The 27,064-nt window shown below is 44.8% G+C and overlaps 1 protein-coding gene across 30 annotated transcripts in view; it reads right to left on the reverse strand.

The window, feature by feature from the left end:
- Dock9 (dedicator of cytokinesis 9) overlaps nucleotides 1–27,064 on the reverse strand; it is a 269,590-nt gene that overhangs the window by 68,755 nt on the left and 173,771 nt on the right. For all 30 annotated transcript variants that reach the window (XR_004116337.1, XM_031362315.1, XM_031362308.1 and 27 more), the window contains exons 16-29: nucleotides 21,898–21,977; nucleotides 21,621–21,808; nucleotides 21,415–21,480; nucleotides 19,768–19,860; nucleotides 19,280–19,403; nucleotides 18,816–18,937; nucleotides 17,897–17,983; nucleotides 17,164–17,253; nucleotides 14,877–14,992; nucleotides 13,326–13,395; nucleotides 12,337–12,462; nucleotides 10,692–10,763; nucleotides 805–951; nucleotides 521–604 (exon numbers count right to left, since the gene is read on the reverse strand). Coding sequence is in view for 29 of the 30 variants with exons in the window: in XM_031362315.1 (XP_031218175.1) it covers nucleotides 521–604; nucleotides 805–951; nucleotides 10,692–10,763; nucleotides 12,337–12,462; nucleotides 13,326–13,395; nucleotides 14,877–14,992; nucleotides 17,164–17,253; nucleotides 17,897–17,983; nucleotides 18,816–18,937; nucleotides 19,280–19,403; nucleotides 19,768–19,860; nucleotides 21,415–21,480; nucleotides 21,621–21,808; nucleotides 21,898–21,977 (1,465 nt within the window). In the remaining variant the exon portion in view is untranslated. The remainder of the gene's footprint in view (nucleotides 1–520; nucleotides 605–804; nucleotides 952–10,691; nucleotides 10,764–12,336; nucleotides 12,463–13,325; nucleotides 13,396–14,876; nucleotides 14,993–17,163; nucleotides 17,254–17,896; nucleotides 17,984–18,815; nucleotides 18,938–19,279; nucleotides 19,404–19,767; nucleotides 19,861–21,414; nucleotides 21,481–21,620; nucleotides 21,809–21,897; nucleotides 21,978–27,064) is intronic.

Raw genomic sequence — 27,064 nt, forward strand, 5'->3', positions numbered from 1 at the left:
TTTTTTAACAGATGTTGGATGGCTGCAGGGATTTGTGTGAAAACCAAACACACTCCATTAAATAATGCCTCTAGCAGACATTAAGGCACTTATTGCTTATGTTCCTCTATGTCTAAAAAGGATTTCAAGTAGCTTATAATTACACAGACTCGATACAATTAAAAAAATTAGTAAGCTGGAAGGTAACAAAGGAAGATAATTCTATCATAAAAGTTACATAGTTATAAGGCCTTGGTAAATGATCTGTGACCAACAACTCCCAGGCTTTGGGTTTTCTAGTTGTTAAATCATTCTAGGTGTGAGGAGAAAACCCCCATTAGGCACGCTTATTTCTTGTTCAGGGCTACTTGAACACTAATACCTCATGTTTATTCACACAAATAAGTGCCAGCGTATCCAAGAAGGGGATGAATGTGGTGAGGAACAAAAAGACAATTCTGAGAAGAACAGAGAACAGGTGGATTTCTAGGTGTGAATGGGCCAGCTAGACTCAAGTGAAGGTGCCCAACATCCACGCTACCTTGGGGTCCCCGGGAGCAAAGCAGCTGATGTAGTTGTTGATCTGCTTGAAGACGAAGCCTCTGTCCATGAAGGTGAAGCATCTCTGGGGGAAAAAAAGCCAAGAGCCATTAGTTCAGATCCATGAGCTGTGGAACCTTGGGTTCTAGTCTGCTGGTTAAGTTACCCTTTGATGCAGACACGTGCCATCTACTATCTGAGGACAGAGGGCATCACTCTGCTGCGAAGCTCCTTAGAAAGCACAATGTCCCCGCAACAGGGGCCCGTCCCCCTGGAGGTCCCTACCTTGATGAACACAGCAAGGCTGTGATTGGCATTCTTAGACGCTTCTGGGTTATCTCGAAATTTCTGTGTGATATGTGGCATCAGCATGTTCACCACGGTTTCCACGGCATGATGGTAGGAGGCTGGGAATCTCTGGTTTCGTAGTAACTGAAAGGATTCATACCCAACATTTATGATGTTTTAGGTTGCAATACTTAAACTTGGGGTCCAAGTTCATAAAAACAGAAGCAAGCAAACAAAACCCCAGAGTTAGATCTAACGTTTGTGAAACTGGATAAAAATTGAGATATACTCTTCCTAATGCAGTCTAGTAAGTTTCCACACACTATTTCATCAATACTTTCAAGAACGAAAATCTCACAAGAGAAAAATTTACCCAATTTTAAAAATCAAATTATAGCACAGTATTTGAATTTATATTATTAAAGTGCTCAAATATGTGAGCTATCTGGACCTTCTTTGACATGACAAAGAGGGTCTTGGTAGTTTATACAAATGAGAATAGAAATGTTGATCTAAGAGCTTTGGCAGAAAATGGGGCAGGACTCTGAATTTCCTGTAGGAATCTTCAATGATGAGTACAAGCCAAGCATTTCTCAGACACTTTTTATATTCTTTATTCAAAACTCAAAACCAAGTTTATTTGTACATGCACATATATTAAATATAATATATAATATATAATATATATATAATTAATATTATATATTATATAATATATAATATTATATATTATATGTGTGTGGATGTGGAGGTCAGAGAACAGCTATTAGGAGTTTTACTCTATTCCTACCATGTGGGTCCCAGGGATTGAACTCTGATCATCAGGCTTGGTGGTTTACCCATTGAGACAACTTGCTGACCCTTCTCAGAGAAAGTATTGGCTAGGCTAAAGCCCCAAGTATTCAAATGACACATAGACACTGATGAATGCACATGGCCAGTTTAAAGGGCAGGGCAGCCTTCTGCTTGTAAGTCAGTGCACATAAGGATCCCTTTTCTCATTAATGCATACCAGAAAAAGTACCAACTGCTGAGCAAGGAGCTGCATTACTGCCATGCTTCTACATGCCAGACTCCGTGCCACACACTCCTGGTTACTTTCCATCCAATCCTGTACGATCCTTATGACTTATTCTGCATGTTATAGGGGATGAAGGACGGTAGGAATGCGTGCTTAGTCACACAACTCAAATGACTCATATTTAGATCTACTAGGAGTCCAAAGTCTTCTGCCATGTGAGACCACACTTCTTTTCTCCTGAGTCCACAGAGGAGGGAGGGAGCTTAACTAAGCTCTTAGCCATTGGATTTAATTTCAACAGCCACAAGAATGAGGAGCACCCTAATTTACAAATAAGGAAGCCAATGTTTAACAGCTCAATAAAAAGTCCTAATTATCCTTTCCTTTATCCTCTCCCTTTGCTTTCTCTCTTTGGAGTGTAGGAGCAATGGCTGTCCAGGTAGACTCTATTTCCCAAGTCTAACTTACAGCCTGATGTGGCCATGTGACTAAGTTCCACTTAATGGGCTGCAGAGTGACAGGTGCCTCCCAGACCATGCTCATGAAAAAAGCAGAGAGCTTTCATGTTCTTTTCTTTCCTATGTCTGGAACATGCTGTGATGGTGAGCCAGCCACAACACTGAGGGGGAGAAGGTAACCGCCTAGGCTGGATAACCAGATAGGAGGTTGAGTCCCTGCACAATCCTGGGGTGGGGGGTTGGGAGCGGACAAGCTGTCCTTTCCAAACTACCTATCAGCTCACGATTTTCCAAAACAGAAAATCAGGGTTCCTGTCACATTTGAGCCACTGTTATCCTGGCCTGTTATAGAACCACCAGGGTATCACCAAGCAGTGGCACAAGCCACTCAGCAGAGGCCACGGCAAGCACTGAGTTTCCTGGAGATGGCCCACTGTTTTGCCTGGCTGTGATGGGTGAGCTCTGGAGAGGCACAGCCCTAGAGACTTTATCCCAGGATTGCTTCTCACTGCCATTATTACACAGCCTAATGTTCCTGGGCACCAGCCCACCCTATTGGACAAATTTCCTGCAGGTCAGTATGGAGATGTACTTTCATATTCTAATGATGTTTAGATGAATTAATGACTTTATGGAACTACTGATTTGATTTAAATAATTTTAGTTAGAAAGTTTTAAGATATGGTTTTAGTTGTTTTGCCAGAAAGATGTGATAAAGTTAGAATCAAGAACAGAATGTGCTTTCTCCTCATAGAATAGTAAGTAAAGAATGAAGAGGAAGACAATGAGCTTTCACAATTACCCTTAAAAGATGGGTACCCTTGGGACAGATGAAAAGAGAAATAGTCTTGGGACAGATTTGTGATCAAGGAAAAACATCCATTCTAGGTCAGGTCCAAGGAGGAGGCCACAAGTGTGCACTATGATAAAGCAAGGCCATGTGCAACTATTGCTTTGAACTCATACTAAGCTTACAAAATGAAACACTGCTTTGAACTTACTATCGACATCCTTCTGTAACTCCCTTTTGTGTAACACTTTATCTGTGAGGTAATTTTATAAAGAACTTTTGTCTAAGAAGCTATAAGGAGGCTGAGAGAAGAAATAAAGTGTGGCTGTTGGGGCTCTGCTCCATCCACCAAATGTGTATATATATGTCTGTCTGTACAATATGTATATATGTACATCTGTCTACATGTATGTAGATATATGTGTATGTATGTAAGTATGCATGTGCACTTGTGAAACTGATGACACGTGGTCAGGCCCAGCCAAACGTGTGTGTGTGTGTGTGTGTGTGTGTTCGTGCATGAACATATGTGCACATGACTTTCTCATTCTCTCTATCCTTTTCTTTCTTACTGGCCACTTAAGAGCTAAGAGTTCAGAGTTTCTTTTTGTTTGTTTGTATGTTTGTTTGAGACAGGGTTTCTCTGTGTCGTCTTGGCTGTCCTGGAACTCACTCTGTAGACCAGGCTGGCCTCGAACTCAGAAATCTGCCTGCCTCTGCCTCCCAAGTGCTGGGATTAAAAGCGTGCGCCACCACTGCCCAGCGAGTTCAGAGTTTTGTACTGGGCATTCTTGCTACCAAGATAATTAAGTTTGGCTCCTATAGGGGCTGTAAATCACCCACTGCTATCATCAGGAGTGAAGGTTGGTGGATGGGGAGGGATATGATTGGCTGCTATCAGCATTGGGGGGTGTATGATTGGCAGCTATCATCAGGAGTGGGAGGATTGGTGGGTGGGGAGGGATATGATTGGCTCCTATCAGCGGGAATGGGGCAGTGTATGATTGGCTGCTATCAACAGGAGTGGGTGGGGAGGGATGATTGGCTGCCATCAACACCAACCCTAATCATTGATGCCACATGTCGCTGCCTCCTCTGGTTATCTGATGTTGAGCTAGTTTTCCACAAAGCAGAACATACTTAAGACTGAAGCCAGAATCTATGTGTTTCTAACATGGAACTACAGGATTTTATGCATTAAACACCAGGTCTTATTATGAAGATTAGACATACTTGCATTTTAATCATTTCAGTTTTTCAAATCAACAGCAAGAACATGCCACCTCTAAACACATACAGAGTCAAGAACCCAGTGAGGTAGGATCAAGTTATAAGAATACAAATTAAGCAACTCTCAAATACAGAACCTGCTTTGAAAGGTTAAAAGAATTCTATTTGCTATGTACAGCTGATCATTCTGTCCTGGGAAGACAGAGCTAAGAGTCCATCAGCATCCAGAACCCACAGGAAAGCCAACTAACCATTAGGCAAGGTGGTCAACCCTAAAAAGAGGAGTCCCACGAAATGTTGTGGGCCTTCAGAGCCAGGCTGACGCAACAGCTGCAAACTCAGGAAAAGGAAAAAAAAAAACAAAACCATGATGGGTTGAGTGGGCACCAGGCAACATATCAATATTATCAGGAAAGTGGGACTGACCACACACGTGTGTAGGGAATAGGAGTCACATTAATCAACACTGTGGGGTAACCATTGGCAAATCCTAGAGTTCAGTAAAGTCTGCTGGACAAATACCACAGTTCTTTTTTTTTTAATCATACACATTGAACTGAAAACAAAAACAAAAGCAAAAATAAATAAATAAATAAATAAAAAAATAAAAAAAAAGCCCTGAATCCGAGCAGCATGCCAGCTAAATGTAGAACAAGAACTTTACATTCTGACTCAGCCAAGCCAACTGTAAAATGACATTTTGGGGACTCTTGAGGGAAGGCTGAATATAGCTTAGGTGTTAGACGATAATGGAGACTTATTGCTAATTTTGTCTCAGAGTCGCGTAGTAGTGATGTCTTTTAAAACGCCTTCCCCACTAGAGAAGACATAGAGAGTGACTGTGGGGGCAGAAAGCAAGAATTGCAACACTGTTGCTAACTGCACAAGCTGAACTGCTGGTAACAATGAACCTGCTTTGCTCTGCCTCTTAGACGATCTCTAAGTAAGTCTGTAAGCGCTGAACAGCAATGCTGCTGGAAGGGCCACTAGGGGCCTTTGGAGCCTACTGGATGACCATCTGGCAGCGACAAACAGCTATGGTAAGCAACTCTATTTTGACAACAAAACACAAACTGAGGCCTTTTTACTCAGTAAGACACACACTGGAGGCAAGAAAAGTAATAAAGACCTAGGTAAATAGATGTTTTTTTATAAAGATCAATATAAACAGCTGAAAGGAAAAATAAAGTCTAGGATAATGGGCTGGTGTACAGAGTGGGAATACCCAAGCATGGCTCCGAGGAGAGAGCCCCCTAGACATAGGCTTCTCAGGCAAGGAAATTCCCACTCCTTGGCCACAGCATGTTACCACTTCTGCAGCGTCCCCGCTGGCCTAGGCACTGCCAGCTGCTGCCCTAATGGAGGTTGACCGTAAGGGTTTCCTTGTCCAGTACCTGTAGACATAGGCCCAGACTCCTATAGCCTATTCACTGTGCACATGCTGCTGTAAATGTGGTAACTACATGCCCTTCTGAGTGGGCTCTCCTGGAAGACCCAGCCCCAGCTTTGCTGTCACAGGCCTGTGGACACTGCTGCTAAAACCAGGGTTTTACAAAGTCAGATCCCCTACAACTGGACGTATAGTTGTGAGCCACCATATGGGTGCTAAGAGTTGAGTCTGGGCCCTCTGCAAGAGCAGCAGGTGTTCCTAACTACCACGGAGCCATCTCTCCTGCCTCAGACTTCATTTTTAAAGTCTCTGCTTTGCTTTGAAATGCAAGCTAGACTTGAACTCATGACCACTCTTGTCTTGCTTCCCCAGGGCTAGATTACAGGCATGCACCACCACCACTGATTAAATTCAGACTGTCCATGAGCAACGTTTGGCAAGTTTTGACAGGTGAACAGAGTTGCATAACCACCATGATCAAGGAGCCAGCCTCCTTCCTCTGTGCTTGGATCTGACAATAGCCACTCTGTTTTCTATCCCTGTAATTTTTCCTTTTCAAGAATGTCTTAAATATAAATGAATCTATCCATGTGATCTTCTGGGCCTGAATTTTGCTTCAATACTCTAAGAGTTGCCCATAGTTTTTGCAAGAATGAGCATTTTGTTCCTTGTTATTACTAAGTGGTATTCCATCATACTGACTCACCAGCAATTTATCTATCATTTTCTCACCCAACGGGGATTTGGGTTGTTTCCAGGTTTGGGCTTTTGTGAATAAAGCTGCAGTGCACATTCATGCACAGGTCTCTGTGTGGACACATGCTTTTATTCCCTTTCAGTAAATACTGAGGAGGGAATTGCCAGGCTGGATAAATGGCTATCCTAACATCTCTTATTCGTTCATTATTCATATTGCTGTGTAAGCCTGTTGCCTGTGCGTAAGACTCATTTGCCTAAGTGTGGCATCCTTAACATAAAGTTCATCTCTACCTCCACCTTTGCCTCATGCTTGGTCACACAAATACCTTCCTATGCTCTGTTCTAATGGTTCCAAGTGAATATCTCCTTTCTCCAATGTCTATGGTGGTTTCAAGGTGGGAGATCTGTCTTTAATCCTTTTATGTCTTTCTTCTGCCATGCATACTAGCAAACTACTTGAAATACTTGAGGGGTGGGAACAGGGGTGGTCTGTCACAGGAATGTTCAGATTTGGCTTGGGGAAGCCCAGTCTATGCATCTTTCAGCCTATGTTTACTGTACTTCATAAATAAAAATTCTTGTCTCGATTCAAGGCAAAGCAGTCAGACTCAGGACATTCATCCTACCTCTGTGGGTTTTCTTACTCCCTTCTTCAGGACAGACACCTGTGGGGTGCCAGGACTCAGCTTACCACAGCGTGGGAGGAAGGAAGTGGAAGGCAAGTCTGAGGGAATTACAGTGACTAAACATAAGTTATAAAGAGAAGTTTCCAAAAGCGTCACCCGCAGATGCCGAGTCAGAGGAGAACTTCCCGGCTGGCCCTGCTGCCATGTGGCCTTTCTCAAAAGCTCCTCCTTGTAACACCTAAGCACCTGCCTTCTCTCATGGTTCCAAGTCAGGCTCAGTCACATGAACCGGATGGGAAGCTACAGGGCCATCTGTTGGAGCTGCTTTCTGATGCTAGGTCCAACTCTTCAGTGAATGCTTCACAGTGTGGTTTGACTGACCGGAACTGCCAGGTGGACACACCTCCACCTTTAGCCATGATTCAGCAAAATGGTTTGTACATTAATCAATTAATCAATTAACCCACGTCAGTTTGCGTGGGAATAGTCACCCAGGTACCGATAGGAACATAGACAGACATACACTGAACGTATGAAACGCAGCTCCACACACTCAATTCCCCCCAACCACAACCAAAGCAGCATCAGTTCATGTCCCAGCCCTGGCCCAGGCCCCCGAGATGAGCCAGTAGCTTGTTACGGTATTCAAAAAAAAGACTCACTGATGATGAAATCAAGGTCGGCAAGAGAAAAATATCAGAACAAATTCAGAATATTTAACACTAAAAATGTAAAAACTCAAGAGGATTTGACCCAAGTTTCGGAAGGAAATAATGAATGATAAAAGAAATTGTTTCCTAAACTGTGTGCTGTGTGTGTGTGTGTGTGTGGATGCGTGTGCGTGTGTATGCGTGCGCGTGTGTGCATGCATGTGCGTGTGTATATGTGTACATGCATGTGCGTGCGTGTGTGCATGCATGTGTGTGCGTGTGCATATGTATATGTGTGCATGCATGTGCGCGTGTATATGTGTGCATGCATGTGTGTGTGTGCATGCATGTGTGTGCGTGTGTGTGCGCGTGCATGTGTGTATGCGCGCGTGCATGTGTGTGCATGCATGCGTGTGTGCATGCGTGTGCGTGTCCAGAGGTTGATGTCAGGATGACTTTCCTCAGCTGTTTCTCCACCATTTTGTTTGGAGACAGGGTCTCTTACTAAACTGGGCCTGATGAACGGGTACCTGTGGGAAGCAGGCTGGGGCTTCTAGCACAAGCCAGGCAGGGCTAAAATGGAAGATCAGAATCTTCTACAGTGCAGGAGGGGTTCCTAAATCTCTCCTCAGGGTCAATTACACTGTGGTTCCTCATTCTCCCTTTGGAAGCCAGAGCTCTCTTACAGACACAGCTGCACAGAGACTTTTTTTAAGACCTCTAAAAATCCTCCTCTAAACATTGCTTTAGGACTAAGGTACAATTAAGGTAGGGAGAGGACTCTGCAATTCCAAAGACAGATACAGCATTTCCTAGAGCAGAGGTGTGGGGAACCGGCCATGCAGCTGGAAAGGGTGGAGCACCTGCAAGCGGCTGCTTGCTCTGGCAGTTCTTGGCTCGCTCCATGAAGCCAAGTGATCTCAGAAGATCATCCCAAGAGTCTGTCTACTTTCTTGTCTACTTCTGTGATAAAGGCAAGAGCTGGCAACTGGACACTCTTAGGCCACTGTTATCTTTGCTGTGATGTTTTAATTCAGCACCGAGAACAGACACAGGCCACTAAATCCCTTTCCTAATTTCCTAACGCTTGAAATTGATGGTCAATGGTGTGTATAGTTCTTGAACAAGCTGTCAGAGCTCACTGCCTTCTGGGTCATCTCTCAGGTGGCCTCTGCTGCAGTCCCAGGCAGGGAGGGGACAACTCTAATTCCCTATGACAGGAGCTCCCTGCTCTTCACGGTTCTCTTCTCCTCTTTGTCTGTGTTCTCTGTCAGGCTGGGCGAGGTCTCACTACAACAGCTCTGGGATTAGAAACACATGCTAGCACGCCTGGCTTTCTGTGGGCTCTGCAGATTTGAACTCTGGTTGCCATGTTTCCACAGAAAGCTCTTTCCCACTGGGCCACTGCCCAGCCCATATGCTTATGCTGTAGCATCCCTGAAATGTCTCAGTGGGGGTTGTATTTGAGACAGTGTCTTTAGAGATGAGACTAAGGAAAAGTGATGCCATCAAAGTGAGCATTAACCCAGTGTGACAGGTGCCACATAGGACATAAACCTTGCAGCAGAAGAAACTATAGGCAGAATAGGCACCTCAGAGAGGTCAACCCCACAGAAACCTTGTTGCAGAACTTTCAGCTTCTTAATTTTGAGGAAGTAATGTCAGTGGTCTAACTCAGTGGTACTCTTTGGTGGCTACAACAGAAAACCAACAGAGGCTACAATCCTGCTGCACTTGTAACATATTTAACTAAAAAGTGATACATGAAATCATGTGTGTATAAGAGCTCAGACTTGTATATTGCCAAGGAGCCAATCTGCTTGAGTCTTCATTGGCAGGCTGCCTTGGCATGCACACAGAGGGTGCATATCTCCATGCAAGGCAAATGCCACCCACCTCCATCTGGCATCTCCCTATGAAGTAAAAATCAATTTCTTTAAGTTGGATTGAAAAAGGAAAAACAAACAACCACAAAACCCAAGGAAAACGACAGGCTGGGAGCAAGGTGTGCTCGACAGGTAAGCATGGCTTCAGGATCTGGGCCACCAACGTTTGGTTCTGCTTCTAAGGAAGCAGAACCCTTGAGCAAAAGGCTGAGGTCTGGATCCTCTGGTGTCCCCTCCCGGGGCCTCCCTCTCTCCCACCCTCCCCCCTTCCTTCTCTTCCTCCTCCTCCTCCTCCTCCTTCTCCTCCTCCTCCTTGTTTTTCTTTTCTCTCTCCCTCCCCGCCCCCCATAGGCATGCACAGGGCACATGCAGCCCTACAACCCGATGCTCTCACAGATCTCCTCCTGCTCAGTTACCCTCACACAGCTGCAACATGGCCACAGTTCACAGACCCGACTCCCAACTCCTGCATCAGAAGCAGCTCTTCCAGTCATTAGAGAGTGACATTGTCAGCGTGTCCTACAGAGCTTCACAGAGCTACAAGACCACATCCTAACAGGAACCCAAACCAGTCCAGAGTCAAGACCAGTTGTGTGGGGATGAGCCTCATGGGAGCACAGGGACAGAATGTCCCAGTGGGAACCAGAGGACATGGTCACAGAAACACATCGGGTACCAACAAAAGGAGAGGGGGAATTTGAGACTGTAGACAGGTACCTGGTGATACTCAGCCAACTGTAAACAGAAATATCTACAGTGGTTAAGACACTGAACACCATCTGACAGCATCTTACATTAATGCTCAAGCAACTGGTCCCAGTGCAGGTAAGCTATTCAAAGAATAACTGTACTCTTCCTTGGATTTAAAGCACTGTAGGTAGTCAGGAACCAACGCCTTGGAGTTAGATGCGTTTAGCACTCAATAACTGCAGGACTGGGAGCAAGTAATAACTCAAATACTCAAAGCCTTAGTTTTCTTATGTAAACAATGTGCATCCCTCCCAGGACTGTTGTGAAGCTGAAATATGCTCCTAATCATACAATATGTACAACAAGCCTGTCCCCAGCACGCAGGAAACATGAATAGATGTGAGCTTTCAACCCAGTAAACAAGTCCCCAGTGGAGTAGCATACCTTAACTTTGTTATTTTCAATCAAATGCTGAGCCATGGACTTTATCAGCACATCAAAGAAAAACCAAGAGTACTGAAAGAAAGAAAAAACACAAAATAATGCTTTATTAGCAGAGAGAGCAGCTCTCCTAGGCTGCTAATGTTAGCGATGAGAAGCAGGTATGGGCACGGAGACACACTGGACAGGCTCTCATCAGATCCAAGGGGTTGGGGGCAGATGTCTGCTCCTTGCACACATTCAGCAACATGTCGCTGCCCCCACTGGGAGACTGAACACCCTCTCCCACTCGACGCACTGCTGGATCATTTGTGGAGTCTTTCTTCTGACAATTTCTTGTTTAAGGGATACTGTCTGTACCATCTTTAGCAGTACCCTCCATACGGAGGTGACAGTGAGACTTTGGAAATGGTAATTTATCTTTACAACTCTCATCTGGGACCCAACTAGCAAACCATGCCCTGGAGAACTAATTCTGATCACTCAGATTTAGCAGTGATGGTGGCAACTGTCATAAATGTACACACAGGGCTCAGCTGATTAGGCTGTGCAGTTTGAATTTCTTTTCTTTTACACACACACACATACACACACATACACACACACACACACACACACAATTTTTTGGGGGAAGAGAGGGTCTCAGTTAGTTCACACTGACTTATCATGTAAAGAACTTATCATGTAAGGAGGGACGGTCTTGAACTCCAAATTCTGCTGGCTATCTCCAAAAATTTGGGATTATGGGTGTGAACCACCACACCCAGTTTTCATTAATTGTTTTTTGAAAATAATTAGTAAAAATAATTTTTTTTTCTGATAAGAGTTCATGTTGCCCAGGCTGGTATGAAAATTATACACTCAAGGGATCTATGGTGTTTTGATAAAACAATGTCCTCCATAGGCTCAGATAAAAACACTTGGTCTCCAGGTGGTGGCGCTGTTTAGAGAGGTTATAGAATCTTTAGGAAGTGTGTCACTGGATGAGAGCTTTGAGGGCTTACAGCTGCCCTCAGCTGAAAACACTCAGACTCCCACTCTGGTTGCCTATTGCTGGGTACCACTCCCGCCATTATGTACTCTAACCAATCGGAAACCAACCTTATGCTAAACTAGACTTTGTTCATGAAGATGCCTCTGGTCAAGGTCTGTGTCAGTCACAGCAACAGAAAAGTAACTGATACACACTCCTTCCTATCTAGAGTCCTAGGTAGCTTGGTGCCAGAGTGGCTAGCTCTCAGTTTACTTAACTGTAGCATGATATGTGTGCATCATTAGGGCAACATGTAATGCTTTAACATGTTTAACTCAGGTTATCTTAAACATTTTCATATTTTTTTTTATGGTAACAGCTTTCAAAAATTCTTTCCCCTAGAAATCAAGGGAATGCTCCATACATCTATTTTCTATTTTCTGTTTCCATCACACTGTGCAACAGCTCCAGGAAGCTTCTCCCTCTTGAGCACTCTTAGTACCCATTCATCAGCCCTCTTAGCCCTGCCCCCTCATCATCAGATATGCTATTGTTTGGGCAGATGAGACCTGAAGCCTCACACGGGGTCACACAAGCACTATGCAACTGAGATCCATCCCCAACCCTTGAAGATGAGTTCTAAAGCTGGAGAGCAAGGCTGGCCGCCCATGTTACCTTCAGAAGTTTGTTGCTGGTAAGGAAGTCAGCAGAAGGCTTGAGAATGGTGGTCATGGTCTTCGTCAGTTCCTCATGCACCGTCTTATACTCTGATGCAACGTACGGCTCAGCCTTATAGGCAAACTTTGAAAAGAAAGAGAGGAACTTTACAGCATGGGTTCCTCCATGGTAGGGGCAGAAAGCTTGTGAGGCTCCTGAGAATGGAGATCGGGACTGAGGTACACATTCAAGGGTGGGAGAAGGGATGGAAACGAAGGTGGGAGGGTGACTGTCATGTGACAGAGAGAGGGTGGTCAGGATGTCTCAAGGGAACCCATCCAAGACATGACAACCGTACGAGGCAGCTCAGAGTCCAGCTGGCACACAATTCCATCTGTAACAGAACCTCTAGGAACAGGCCACAGGACACAGTAGCAGATCCTGGAGAATCTAAATTTTAGTTTGCAAAGTACCACAAAGCCACAGTCCACACATAAGAGGACGTATAACTTTTTAGAATAGTGTTTGTTGTATGCTTATTTAAAAGTACATATTAAGAACCTATTGCTATTTATGCTAACACTTCATGCTGTTCCACATGGCCTTGTCATTTGACTATGGCCAGAGTTAACCTTCCAGTCTCAAAAGCAGCAGGGATGCTGGGAAATTTTAGGCGGTTTAAAAAGGAACATGAAGATTGCTAATGAGTAATGGTCTACCCAAGATCAATTAAAACAATTCCTGTTTCACCCCCCTGCCAGTTGAGTCACACTCATCTTGTAAAGGGTGAAATTAGTTAATGAAGGAATGGCTGCCTGTCTTCCAACTCCCCTGCTTCAGGTACAAGCCTTGGCAGAAGGGACCAAAGAGATTCATAGGTATTAAATTCCAAATGCACCCCTGAATAATGAGGCTTGTTAGAAAGAAGTCTTTGGAAGGAAACTTGGAGAGCCACAGCTGTAAGTGATTGTTGCAGCTTGACTTATTCATTTATTTATTTTACATACCTTAACATATGACCTCAAGTGGCTCTCCAATCCTTCCTCATGGCACTGGGCAACCACATGAATAATGACCCTACACACCACAGGAATGAATAAAGCAATGAGTAGTGATATGGACATGGGAACACTTCGTTATCTTCACAGCAGCAGAACGATGATGCTGTTGGCACTTAGCAAACAAGGAGACAAGGAATCAGATGTGCAGCCTATGTGCAAGAGTAAGACATTTCTCTGGTAAAATGTTCAGCACACATACTAGAATCCCAGAGAGGCTCCAGGTGTGGACAGACTGAAGGGAAAAAGAACATCCATCCATCCATCCATCCATCCATTCATCCATCCATCCATCTATCCACCCATCCATCTATCTATCTACCTATCCATCCATCCATCCATCTATCCACCCATCCATCTACCTATCTACCTATCCATCCATCCATCCATCTATCCACCCATCCATCTATCTATCTACCTATCCACCCATCCATCCACCCATCCATCCACCCACCTAAACCCATCCATCTATCTATCCACCCACCCATCCATCCATCTATCCACCCATCCATCCACCCAACCATCCATCCATCCATCCATCCACTCAACCATCCATCCATCGATTCACCCAACCATCCATCTACCCATCATCCACCCATCTACCCATCCATCCATCCACCCATCATCTACCCATCCATCCATCTACCCATCCATCCATCCATGCATCCATCTGCCCATCCATCCATCTACCCATCATCCACCCATCCATCCATCTATCCATCCATCCATCTACCCATCATCCACCCATCCATCCATCCATCCATCCATCCATCCATCCATCCATGCATGCATCCATCCACCCAACCATCTACCCATCCATCCATCCATCCATCCATCCATCCATCTACCCATCATCTACCCATCCATCCATCTATCCATCCATCCACCCAACCATCCATCCAGCCATCCATCCAGCCATCCAGCCATCCATCCATGCATCCATCCACCCAACCATCCATCCACCCAACCATCCATCTACCCATCATCCACCCATCCATCCATCCATCTACCCATCATTCACCCAACCATCCATCCACCCATCTATCCATCCATGCATCCATCCACCCACCCATCCATCCATCCATCTATCCATCATCCACCCATCCATCCATCTACAAATCATCCACCCATCCATCCATCTACTCATCCACCCATCCATCTACCCATCATCTCCCATCCATCCATCTACCCATCTATCCACCCATGCATCCATCCACCCAACCATCCATCCATCCATCTATCCATCCATGCATCCATCCACCCAACCATCCATCTACCCAACCATCCATCTACCTATCATCCACCCATCCATCCATCTATCCATCTACCCATCATCCACCCATCCATCCATCTACCCATCCATCCATCCATCCATCCATCAACCCATCCATCCACCCATCCATCCATGCATTCATCCACCCATCCATCCATCCACGCATCCATCCACCCATCCATCCATCCACCCATCTACCCACGATGCCCCCATCCCCCCCGTCTTACCGAGTCACGTTAACTGCAACCTCCTCCTGGGTGGTCCTGGTGAGGACCCGGAATAGCTGGTTTAAAATGGTCGGCAGGAAGGCGATCATCACATAGCCTTCCATCGCATGCAGACTCTTCATAGAAGAAATGGTGAAACATGTGTTATATTCTAAAAAAAAATCTATTATTTCAGTTACTCATTTTGAGATGGGGTCTTGCTATGGACCCAGGCTGAACTGAAATTCGTGGCTGCCAGTAACTCTCACACCTCGGCCTCCCAAGTTCCTGGGTCAATGCTACTATGCCTACTATACGATCTAAGGTAATAGCCACTTCATTTCAAGGAAGGATAGAAGAACTCCCTTTAAAATGAATGGAAAGTGGAGGGTATGCAGAGAGGCCCTCAAGGACGACTTTGTCCTAAACTGTAGGATCGATGAAGATGTTCCACAGGGCAGGGGCGTAAAGACTATTAACTAGTTGCCCATAAAACAAGGAACAGTCAGTGGAACAATAGAATTACAAGAGCTCTTTAAAGCAGAGAGAGAGGAGCAGAAGAGGAACCAAGAGGAGCTGTAACCAAGAAGAATGGTCAGTGAGGTCTTACGTTGTCACTGAAGTGGGGGGGGAGGCTAACAGTCAATGTATGTGTGTTCATTTCTTTTAGATACGTAGATGTTTTCTCTTGACTGGATCAAATATAAGTCTCTACCCAATCTCTCAGATCTTACTTTGTCCTAGGCCTGGAATGCCATTTAGTGACTGTTTTCAAAGTACTCTTCTATAATCAAGTTCTGTATCAAAGTCCCCCTCTCACAGCTTCCTGCTGGCTCCAGGAACTCCTGCACACAGCTGGGCCAGGCTAGGTGTATTACCTCTGGCTACACAGGATGCTGTGGTCAAGTTGGTATTATCTCCTACAATGACTGAGAAGTTATCTAAGGGTCAGGACTGTTAGGATTCGAGTGTGCCCTTCACAAAGCCTATGACAGAAACTTAACTCTCAATGCAAATTCAGGAAGAGGTGTGGTCTAAGGAGAGGCAATCAGGCCACGGGGGCTCAAGCTTCAGGAATGGGTCACTGTGACTGCTCAAGTGGGTTCCTTAAAAATGATGAGTTTGCTTCTCCTCCTCTCTACACCCAACTCATGCCTTGATCCATCCTCTCATAGCCCTCACAACTCCAGCTTCAGGTAGTTTGTTATAATATCAGCAAATGGCTAAGCCAGGACTGCTTCTTTTGTGCTCAGCAGCAGGTAAGTGTGGGGCAGTGGACTGTGCCATCCAACAGGTAAGTGGGGGGGGGGGCAGTGGACTGTGCCACCAGACAGAACTGGTAAGGTAGTAGTAATGTTCAGAATCCAGATAAAACTCATAATTGAGAATGGCAGGAGTTTGGACTAGCTCCAGACTAGATTCCTATCCTGGAGCACATGACCACTACACCACATTAAGAAGACCATGACAACCTGTCACATAGCATAAAATCCTAGAGTTCTCTATGCTAACGAGGTATCTAGGGTCCCAAGTGTTTAGCCAATGGGCATCTATTCCTAGGCATCCATTCCTAGGCATCCCTTCCTGCAAAAGGTACTTAATCCCTGGCTCACCCTGCTTCTACCTCTGCCATGAATGAGCAGTTTGGACAAGCAAGGCCTGCCTGGGGAAAGCCTTCATCACACAGAGCCCAGCCTAAGTCTCCTGCAGAAGGCCCCTCTGCACTCCTGACACTCACTCTGAGCTAAGCCGGATTCCCCCCTCCGGGGCTCACTGCAGGCCTGCATGACCCATTCCCAACTCCTCCTCATGGTCCTCAGTGGCTTCTGGGTACACAGGAGTTTGAGAAGCACAGTCTCCGTCCCAGGCCTCACCATTTCTCACCCGGAGAAACATGGGCTTGGACCCCTATCTTAGACTGCCTTTGCCTCCCCAGAGCAGCAGGTCAGCCATGGAAGCGGAGGAAGACAAGTAGCATAGCGCCCATGAGTTTCGCCTCCCAGCAGCATTCAGATTCCCCAGTGCTGAGGCAAAACTGCAGAACCACAGTAAAGAGTCAGCAAAGGTCTGTATCCAGTGAGCACAAGAGAAACTGTTTTTGAGGGAGCACAGGGGACTAGCATACAGGCAGTAGCAGGGCTACATCTGCATTCACTCTGGTCCACTATCTAATCACCGTGATAGCATCATCCAGGTAGAAACATCTGTACAGAAGCTTACAAGGGGGCATTGAAAACATCCACCACCAGAAAGGGGACCCACCTTACTCCCAAAGACATTTAAAGGGGGATGAAAACCCATCTGGTACCTTAAGGTATTTTACGAGTTCACTCCCTGAGGCTTGGGCTCCGGATTCCGTTTTCTGACAGTATTGGAAAAAATTATGTAAATGCTGATCCTAGGTTGGGGGAAGGGGAGAAGGAGAAGAAAGTCTGTTAGTACATTCTTCTAGAAGCAAGAAAATCTGCTTCAGGTACCAAACATGAAAGGCTTATAAATATTTGTTTGAGTGTGTGTGTGTGTGTGTGTGTGTGTGTGTGTGTGTGTGTGTGTACTCAAGAGGCTAGAAGAGGACACTGGGAGTGCTCTTCCTTGGAGGCAGGGTCTCTTCTCTGTGAACTTGACCAGAGCTCAGATTTTTCTTGTCTGGGCTGGAAGCCAGCAAGCCCTAGTACCCACATACATGTGTGAGATGCATAGCTTGTTACACGGGTGTTGGGCACTCTGTGGGAATTCATGTTTCATACCTGGTGCTCTCAATCACTGAGTCATCTACCCAGCCCCACGAATGGTTTTTAAGATTATAAAATTGGCTGTGTACAAACTACATCTAAAGACTTTCCACCAGAGGAAAATTGTTGAAAAATGTCACAGCTTTCAAAAGTATTTGTTATGTATACCAGCAAGCATAAGTACCTTCTACGCACTTTCTTCAAATGCAGGCCTATAGTGTAAAAATACACTCCTAAGTCACCAGGACTCTGACGGACCCAGACAAGATGTGCAAGCAGTCACAGTCACTAGAATGCGATGGCACACACCTGCGTGTACACTGTGGAAACCAGATGAGTGGAGATTTTCAACAGTGGCTTGCCTCCTTCCACCCACTTAACTTCTGGACCATAATGCTGAAAAAGAAAATGGGAAAAGATCCAAACAGATTAGCCATCAGCGAGGGCACTGGTGAGCCATCAGCGAGGGCACTGGTGAGCCATCAGCGAGGGCACTGGTGAGCCATCAACGAGGACACTGGTGAAGGACTGGGGGCTCAAAGGGCTGGAAAGCTACATCTGGCCACAGCAGAAACGCAGCCTTGTCTGCATTTGTACTTGCCAGTTTCTTCCCCTGAGCACATGCCCTTCCTCCTGGGCTGTGGAAGTTGTCCCTTCGGTTGCAGCTGTCAGAGACTACTGTCCATTTCACTGGAAATGGATCCTACTTCACAACTCTATGTAGACCAGGCAGACCTCAAACTCACAGAGATTCACGTCTGCCTCCTAAGCACTGGGATTAAAGGCATGCACCACCACACTTGGCGTTACAAGTATCTTAAGAAGACCTAAGCTCAAGGCTCTGAGAAGCAATGAGGTTGACTCCAGACAGAGTGGAACAAACATGTGGGAAAGAGATTCACCTCCCGAGGTCTATACCAACTGGAAAAGAATTCCTGACACAGTTACTTTTCAGAAAGGCCCATGTCAGGCCCGTACCTCCATGTCTCTCTGCTGCAACACTGTCAGCCCGGGCTTATAAAATGCCTGAACTGTAATTAACACTGTGTTAAGTGTTATCAGAAGCAGCTTCTAACTGTGCATGTTTACTTCAAAATAAATAAAGAAACCAAATGTTAGGACTGATAAAAATTCTGTGTGCTATCTTTGTTGTGTGTTATTGTTTTTAGCCATTCTTACTGTTTACTCAAGAAACTGAGTTAAACCAAACATTCTTAAAATCCCATACCCTGCCCATGCTGAGCTCCTGGTAACCGAGGTAGCCAGATGGCAGGTTAGCTGAGACAGGGATATGCTGCTCGTTCGTCAACACCCTTCCATCTTTCAGGAGAGGAAGCCAGGAAAAGCCAACTGTTGAGAACAAAGAACAATATAAAAAACCCTCTGTGAGTTCACAGACTCCTGCAGGAGAGCCTTGCAAGCCTGGGCAACAACAACTGTTACCATCAATCAGAGCAGGTGATGCGAAGGCCTCCAGGTCGCCTCTACATCTCGTCTCTTCAGGGTCAGACCACCAGCAAGTTACATATATAATTCAGGCACATGACTATACCATTGCCTAGAAACCCACCAGAACAACCCTCTGCAAAAGGGTGAATATTAAGAATCAAAATATGACTAAGAAACGCTAATGTGCAGATGATGAAACGACAACATGGCGACAAAGGAAGCAAGGGAAGCTGGAGTCCCCACCCTGTGTCTCCACAGCGTCCTTCTTCTTGGTGCTTCCTTTGGTAGAGTTGTCACAGCTGACGTGGAAGAAGGTGAACAGTAAATGGTGCTTCTCATGCAGCTGGGCGGGCAGTTCTATCTTGATCTGCAAAGGTAAAAGAGCAATCGTCTAACAAACACCCTCTCCACCAGTTTCTCTCTAGGAGAGAATGCACCAATACACAGGATGACTCAGGAGAGATTAGGTCCAAGGACGAAGCTGAAAGGAGCTTTGCTAGAACATTAACTGTGGAACTCAGGGAGTGATGAAGAATTTTCTTTCATTTATTTGCAATTTGTCTTTTTATTTTTAGCAACAAAGATGTTACTTAAATAAAAAGATTATATAAAGCAAACACCAAATGCTATGACTTTAGCATGTGACGGAGTTTTGTTGCTGTGACAGGCAAGCAACTTCATGCTTCTATTAAGGTTGGTCAAACTGTATCATCCCTTGAGGACATCATTACCTCATCGTAGAATTCTGGGTTTTGTTGATGGTGTAGGACAGCAGCAAGGGCACTTCTTGTGAACACTGGGCCACCAGGTCTGCCGTAAATGCACTAAAGGGAGAAGCATCATAAGCACGGGGTTCGGTTGATGGTGAAACTGGTCAGGTGTGTGGTACTGAACGTGGCTCCTTTCATACAAAGTTAGCTGCTCAGACTGCATCTGCCTGAGAGAGCCTGGGTCTCTGGGGCCCTCATGAACCAGAGACTTTCCCAGGCCAGTGGCCCACCCCTTCCCACTCTGACACCTTATTATTCTTTTCACATACCTGCCCACACCATTTGCACGATCCCTCTGTGCAAATGTCCTTTGCTCTTGAATATCTTTCAAGAAATGGGCAACTCTTTCCTCTGTCCTCTCATTTTTCCAAGCAAAAATTTGTATTTGTCCAAATTAAAATAAATACACTAGGGTTGGAGAGATGATTCAGTGGTTAAGAGCACTGACTCTTTCGAACTGTCAAATCCCAGCATCCACATGGTAGCTCACAACCATCTGTAATGAGATCTGACGCCCTCTTCTGGTGTGTCTGAAGACAGCTACAGTAAACTTAGATATAATAATAAATAAATCTTTAGGCTGTAGCTAGTGGGGCCTACTGGAGCGAGCAACCTTCATTCCCAGCAACCACATGATGATTCACAATCATCAGTACAGCTACAGTGTACTCATATATATAAAATAAATAAATAAATCTTAAAAAAACATTAAAAAATTTATTCTTTCATTTCAGGTAGACTTCTCTCCATGACAATGTTTGTGACTAAACTGTGAGTTTCCTTTTCTCTCGTCCCCCTCATTTCCTCCCTTCCTTCCCTGGCTCCCTCCCTTTGTGACGGGGTCTCACACAGCCCCTGCTGGCCTGGAACTTCCTGTGTGCAGAAGTCCTCCTGCCTGCCCTGCTGGGGTGCCCAAGTTACAAGGTAAGCCAGCCCATCTGTCTTTAGGAGGAGTAGGAAAAGGAACTCAGAGCTTGGAGAGAGTATGAGGCAGGTGCTCCACCACCCCCAACTAGTATTTTTTTACACGTTTGTCTCCTCCTTTTCTGGGAAAGTCATTTTAACACAGTGAAGAATTTAGGCTCTGGAGCTGGAGTGCTTGGATTTAGGTTCTATTGAAGTAAATAGCAGTGAGCAATTTAAATCTGTGCAATGATCTTAGAAGCTAGAAATTATGGATCTTAACGGCACCTATGTGAAAAGTTTATAGCCACAGGATCGTGGGTGACAGGATTGTAGGTGTCAGAGAACTGTAGTGCTATCTGTGGGTCACAGGTAACATTGGCTGACTGCTGTTCCCATAGGGTACATACTCAACCCTTCTCCTTAGCAGAGAGACTTTTCACTTATTTATACCATGACTCTTAGTGCCTAGTCAGTCTCATGCATGGTGAGTATTTAACATATGCTTACTGAGCTACGCATACATAAGAAATCCCACCTCCAAAAAGAACAACAAAACACGCAGTCAATTAGGACCAAGAAGTTAACCTACACATTCTATGACATTTAGCACAAGCCGATATACTGTATAACACCATATTGTTTTGGGTTGTGATAATCATAATTAAAATGTGCCAATTCTTTATATATATTTGAAAAACAAACCTTCAAGGGTTGAGAGTCTTCTTCATCAGAATCCTTGAACTCGATGCAAATAGCAATGTTTCTGGCCTGCAGAGGTATGTTAGAGGAAGATATAAGGGGGGAAAACAACAAAACCCAGTACATACGTACAGTTATAACTATAACCACACACACACACACACACACACACACGTTTCTAAAGGGGACTTGTAAGTCTGTGCACTTACCTTGGCAAACGACTTCTGGCTGTCATATTTCAAGTACTTTGGATAAACATAAAGGTGATTGCTGTAGACTGTGTAAGGCTGGGTGTGCTTGGGTATGCAGGGCACAAACTCCTCTACTTCAAAAGTGATTGGAGATTTACTGCAGGTTTCAAACTGCCTCATGGGAATGTATGATGAATTTAGATAATCTGAAAAGAAATTCCAAATAATACAGACCAGAGGAAAATCCAACTAAATAAAAATGTAGGCTGTTTATTACACAGGATGGAACACTTACTAGGGAAGTCACAGGAAACGTTGTCAATCGTAATGTCTAGATTGCCTAAAATCACTGGCAGTTTGGCCATCTTCTCAGGTCTGCAAACAAAAGAGAAAGACAAATATGAGGGAGGTTAACTGTGAAGTCTAAATTCTCAAGTGGCATTCCAGGAAAAGGATATAACAATGCATTGCCACTGTTGTCAAAGCACAACCCTTAGACAACAGGCCCTGCTTCCTCACAGATGGGGAGACTCTTCTCCCAACTATTTGCTCATCAAGGGTCCAGGGAATGTTACCCTTCCCACCCACAGCTACCACACCTTCTTTATTTTTTAAGATTGGTTTATTTTCAGTCATGTGCATATGGGTATAGGGGAAGGTGTGTGTGTGTGTGTGTGTGTGTGTGTGTGAATGCAGGTGCCCTTGGAGGCTGGAGGCACTGGATCCCCTGGAACCTGAGTTATAGGTAGTTGTGAGCTGCCTGATATAGGTGCTGGGAATCAATCACAGATCCTTGGGGAAGATAATACCCACTTTATACTTTGGGACCTCAGAACAGGACTTATTTTTGTTCTGGTAAAATTTCATCTTTTTATGTTTGAGCCATTTATAGTTGGCCCAAATCCTCCTGAGTCCAAGTTCTAACATCAAATGTCTCTGGCCTTCCTAAGAGCTTCATATCATGGACGCATTGAATCAGCACAGTATGTGTTTATAACCGTCACTGATTATAATCTTATATTCCACAGAATACTGCCAAGAACGGGTTCTTAAGTTCTCCATTTCCACACGGATACTAGCTCATTTGCTACTCTTCCTGACTAGTTACCCCAACAGTTGAATAGCTCCCCACTCAGGTATAGGCATCCCTGACTCATTCATGGGATGTCACAGGTAAGCACAGTAAACACATCTGCCACGGCTTTGCACTCCTCTGTGGCCTAGCAAACCAGTTTAAAAGAGATGTGCTCAGGGTGACCAGGTCAACATGACACATGGTGTTCCTGGAAAACAGAATGCTGCCAAATGATTACACAGAAGTGTTAGCCAAATAAAACCTTCCCTCTCTGGATTGCTTTTAGTCATGGTGATTAGCATCCACTATGAAAGAATTTAGAGATGTAATTGTTAGTAAAGTTAGGTATAGATGTTTTTGTTAGTGGCCTTGATGTAGAAAATTCTGGGGAACAATTTAAAGTTCAGAAAGGCACACACTTGATAACTGAGCCAGGGGTTTTTTGAGGCCAGTGAACAGGAAGAGTGGCAGCCCAGCTAGTACCAGCTGAGGCGCCTTTCTTGCTAAGGTTGGGCTGGTGATAAGATGATTAATTTCCTGTATCCATTTTTGCCCTAGGTTCCTAATATGATCTAGTAAAAATATGTTAATGAGTATTTGTGCACCCTGAGGATTTAAAGTAAAAATGACTGTTTTTTATATAAAACTTTAGACTTGTGATTAAGTTTTTTTATAAGACTACTTTTTTTAAGTTAAGCAGTAATATGATTGATCCCTTCTTTGTAACCTGTGGAAGCTGGCGTCAGCAAATGTGATACCCAAACATGGACCTGAGGAGGTTAGCCCCCTAGTGTTTCAGTGTGGATAGGAGTCCCACCTAGGGTGTTACAGACAGACTACTACCCCCCCCCATGCACACACACATGCGTGCACACATGTACACACTTACATGCATACACGTGCACACACTCACATGCACACACGTACACACACATGCGCACACACATGTGCGCGCACACATGCACGCACACACACACACTCACACACATATACACTCACATACACATACACACATGCACGCATACACATGCACACACAACCCTCTCTTACACATACACACATGCACACACACTCACACATGCACATACTCACACACGCACAACACATACACTCACACACACACACACACACACACACACACACACACACACACACACAGGAGTGAGTGATGGGTTAGGATAGGAGAATAGTCTAAGGTGATTCCTGCATGTTTCCCTCAGGACAGGAGAAGGTAAATCTAAGGCAGACGGTTCTTTATTAAACATTATTAACATATACAGGAGGCAACAGATTCAATATTTGGCTGTCTTCTCAATTTCAAAATGTTCCAACCTTCAGCTTTTAAGACTCTCCTGGCATTGCTATTACCCAGTGAGCAACTCACAGGGAACCCTTTAGTAGCCTGTCTTAGAAAACTTGCTCACGTGAAATAGAACATCGTTCAAAACTCTTAAGTTCTTCCTCCACTATGATCAAAGACTATGTGGAATACATAGTCTTGGGGTGTGTATCCCACAATCACTGTCAGGGACTCTCACTCCTACTTTCCTTCTGTTTGTACTTGACTACAACATCAGCTCCCGACATCCCCAGAGATGAATGGTCAGGAAGGCACTATCTCCACACTCTTGGCTTTCAGTTGAAAAGATTCTGACCCAGAGAAATCCAGAAAAGCTCAGCCTCACACTGCACTGTGGCTCTATACCCGCTGTGAGAGACGTATTGAGTGACCAGCAATGGGGTCAGCAGCTCTCGTCGGATCCTCACCACCATACACTACCCTCACACTGCACTGTGCTTCTATACCCGCTGTGAGAGACGTGTTGAGTGACCAGCAATGGGGTCAGCAGCTCTCGTGGGATCCTCACCACCATACACTACCCTCGCACTGCACTGTGCCTCTATACCCGCTGTGAGAGACGTGTTGAGTGACCAGCAATGGGGTCAGCAGCTCTCGTCGGATCCTCACCACCATACACTACCCTCACACTGCACTGTGCCTCTATACCCGCTGTGAGAGACGTATTGAGTGACCAGCAATGGGGTCAAGCAGCTCTCGTGGGATCCTCACCACCGTACACTACCTCAGTTTTCCACAAAAATACTTTGGGGAAATCAATCCTCAGAGATGTGAATTTTATGCAGATATAAATTCTCTTGGTGCACAGGGGCTTCATCTACTTCTTCCTGTGAGCAACTTAACACTCCAACATCACACTCAACACAGAACAAACCCCAGCCAAAGCGATGAGGCTAAAGCTGAGCTGCATTATTTTCTTCAATGACTCGGAAACGGTGTATTACAAATACTTTCAAACATAGGTCCCTGGGAGGGGTGAGCGTCACCTCCTCCTAGTATTGCCATCCACGAGTGAATGGCATCTTTGCCTTTTTATACAGATTTCCTCAAGAGGCAGATTTCAAGGGGTCGAATTTCAGTTCAACAATCTTCACAGGAAATTTCTCTGTCCTATATCATTTTTTCCTGCCCCAACTATATGTGGGAATAACTTCTGAGAAACAATGTTTGAAGCTTGCCTAAATAAATCCAATGTTCGCTCACCCACTCTGTAACCAAGAAAATACTGTGCTCTGAGACATAACTGTGTTCCCTTTCTGCTCACACAGAGGGCTCAGCCTGTCTGTAACCAACTGACCTTTAAGAACAAACCATCAATGCAGAGAGATTAGCTTGTGTATTGTATGGATGCATTACCTGTCAATTTAAAAAGCCAATGGCCTATGGCTTAGGCAGGAAATAGAGGTGGGACATCTAGGAGACAGAAAGGATTCTGGGAAAGAGCCAGCCGTGGGAGTTGGCCTGGGAAGATGTAAGGAGATGGACACATGGTACCTGGGCACAGGCAGCCAGCCATGTGGCAGAATGTACGTTAAAATAAATAGCATATTTTAGTTATAATCTACTCAAAAGTAGATCCTAGCTATATGGCCAAGGTATTTGTTAATATAATCTGAGTCTGATCTTATTTCTGGGAAAGTGAGGCTGGAAGAAAGAACCAGGCCAAATTTCAACAAAATGGCACCCAACATGGGGCTTCATCTATAAATGAATTATCCTTAATATAAATGTAAACAGTGAATTAAAACTGGGGGCTATATTTCTTATGCTAATCCTCAATAACTACACAGAGAAACCAGGATTTACTTAAAGCTGTACCTCCATAGCTGAGCAGTTAAATGATCTCTTTCCTTTCTATGTTAATCTTGTGTGTTTCCATGATCTCTCTCAGGACCCCTACCTCATGGCTCCTAATGTTCCATCCTCACTGATCTGAATCACCCCCCACTCCTTCCACTGGTTGGTGGACACTATGCCCTTTTCTCTACTCTGCCCAGTTGTTGGGTGACCAGCACTTATTGATAAGGCAGAGAATAAATAGTAAGAATTGTTTACAAAAACTTGAGACAGGAGATTCTTGGTATAAATATTACAATGTTGTGTCTGGATTGAAACAAGATATGAAGGCAAAGAAATCAGCATTTGAATAGCATAAGGGTAAACTTTACACAGTGTACAAAAACATTATTCTTAAACATCAATGTCACTAAGCTCTGGGCTTCCCATGAACTAACTCTTATGGGGCAGGGAATCCACAGTTCTGATCATGTAGCATATGTTCAGTATTTCTCCTTTGTTACCCATAACAACATATATGTGTGTAAGTTGTGGTAAATGGACTTAAGACCATTCCTTGAAAGCCATACTTTCCTCTCCAGACAAAAATGAAAGCCAATGTGTAGAGATAGGTTGAGAATATCTGCTTGTGTCTTTGTGTGCTATTCTGAGACACATATGAAAGATTAAGACAGGGACGGACAGGAAGATGGCCACGGGAAGACAGAGGCAGACTGGAGTGATCTGCTACAAGCCAAGGAAAGCCTAGGAAACCAGAAGCTAGCTGGGGGAGGCAGAACATATTGTCTCCTGCAGACTGGGAGAAGTGGTCATACCAACAGCCCTTTAAGGTTTTAGCTTGGGACACCTTTCTTGGTATTATTAAGTGACCTGGTTTGCTGTAGTTACAGAAGCCTCAGGAAATATATACTGATATGGACATTTAAAACGACCCAATAAAGTGAGGATTATGTAAATTATCATTTTCCCCACGTTTGTTTAGTAGTACCAGGAGAGCCTTCAACTAATCCTTCAAGTCAAAAGCTGCCAATTGCTTGTCTTTAACCATTGCCCCCCTCTTCCTAATACTCAGTCAGGAAGCTACTGACCACTAACAGCACTCGGACAAGCAGCAGCAGCCACGGCTTCTCGTTTCCTCCTGTAGGAGCTTGGCTGCAGCCTTTCCATCCGACAGGGGTCTTCAGGTAGGCTCAATCCTGCCTGTGCTTACCTCCACCTATGCTACGTACA

This window comes from Mastomys coucha, unplaced genomic scaffold (genome assembly GCF_008632895.1).
Source record: "Mastomys coucha isolate ucsf_1 unplaced genomic scaffold, UCSF_Mcou_1 pScaffold9, whole genome shotgun sequence".
NCBI classification, from domain to species: domain Eukaryota; kingdom Metazoa; phylum Chordata; class Mammalia; order Rodentia; family Muridae; genus Mastomys; species Mastomys coucha.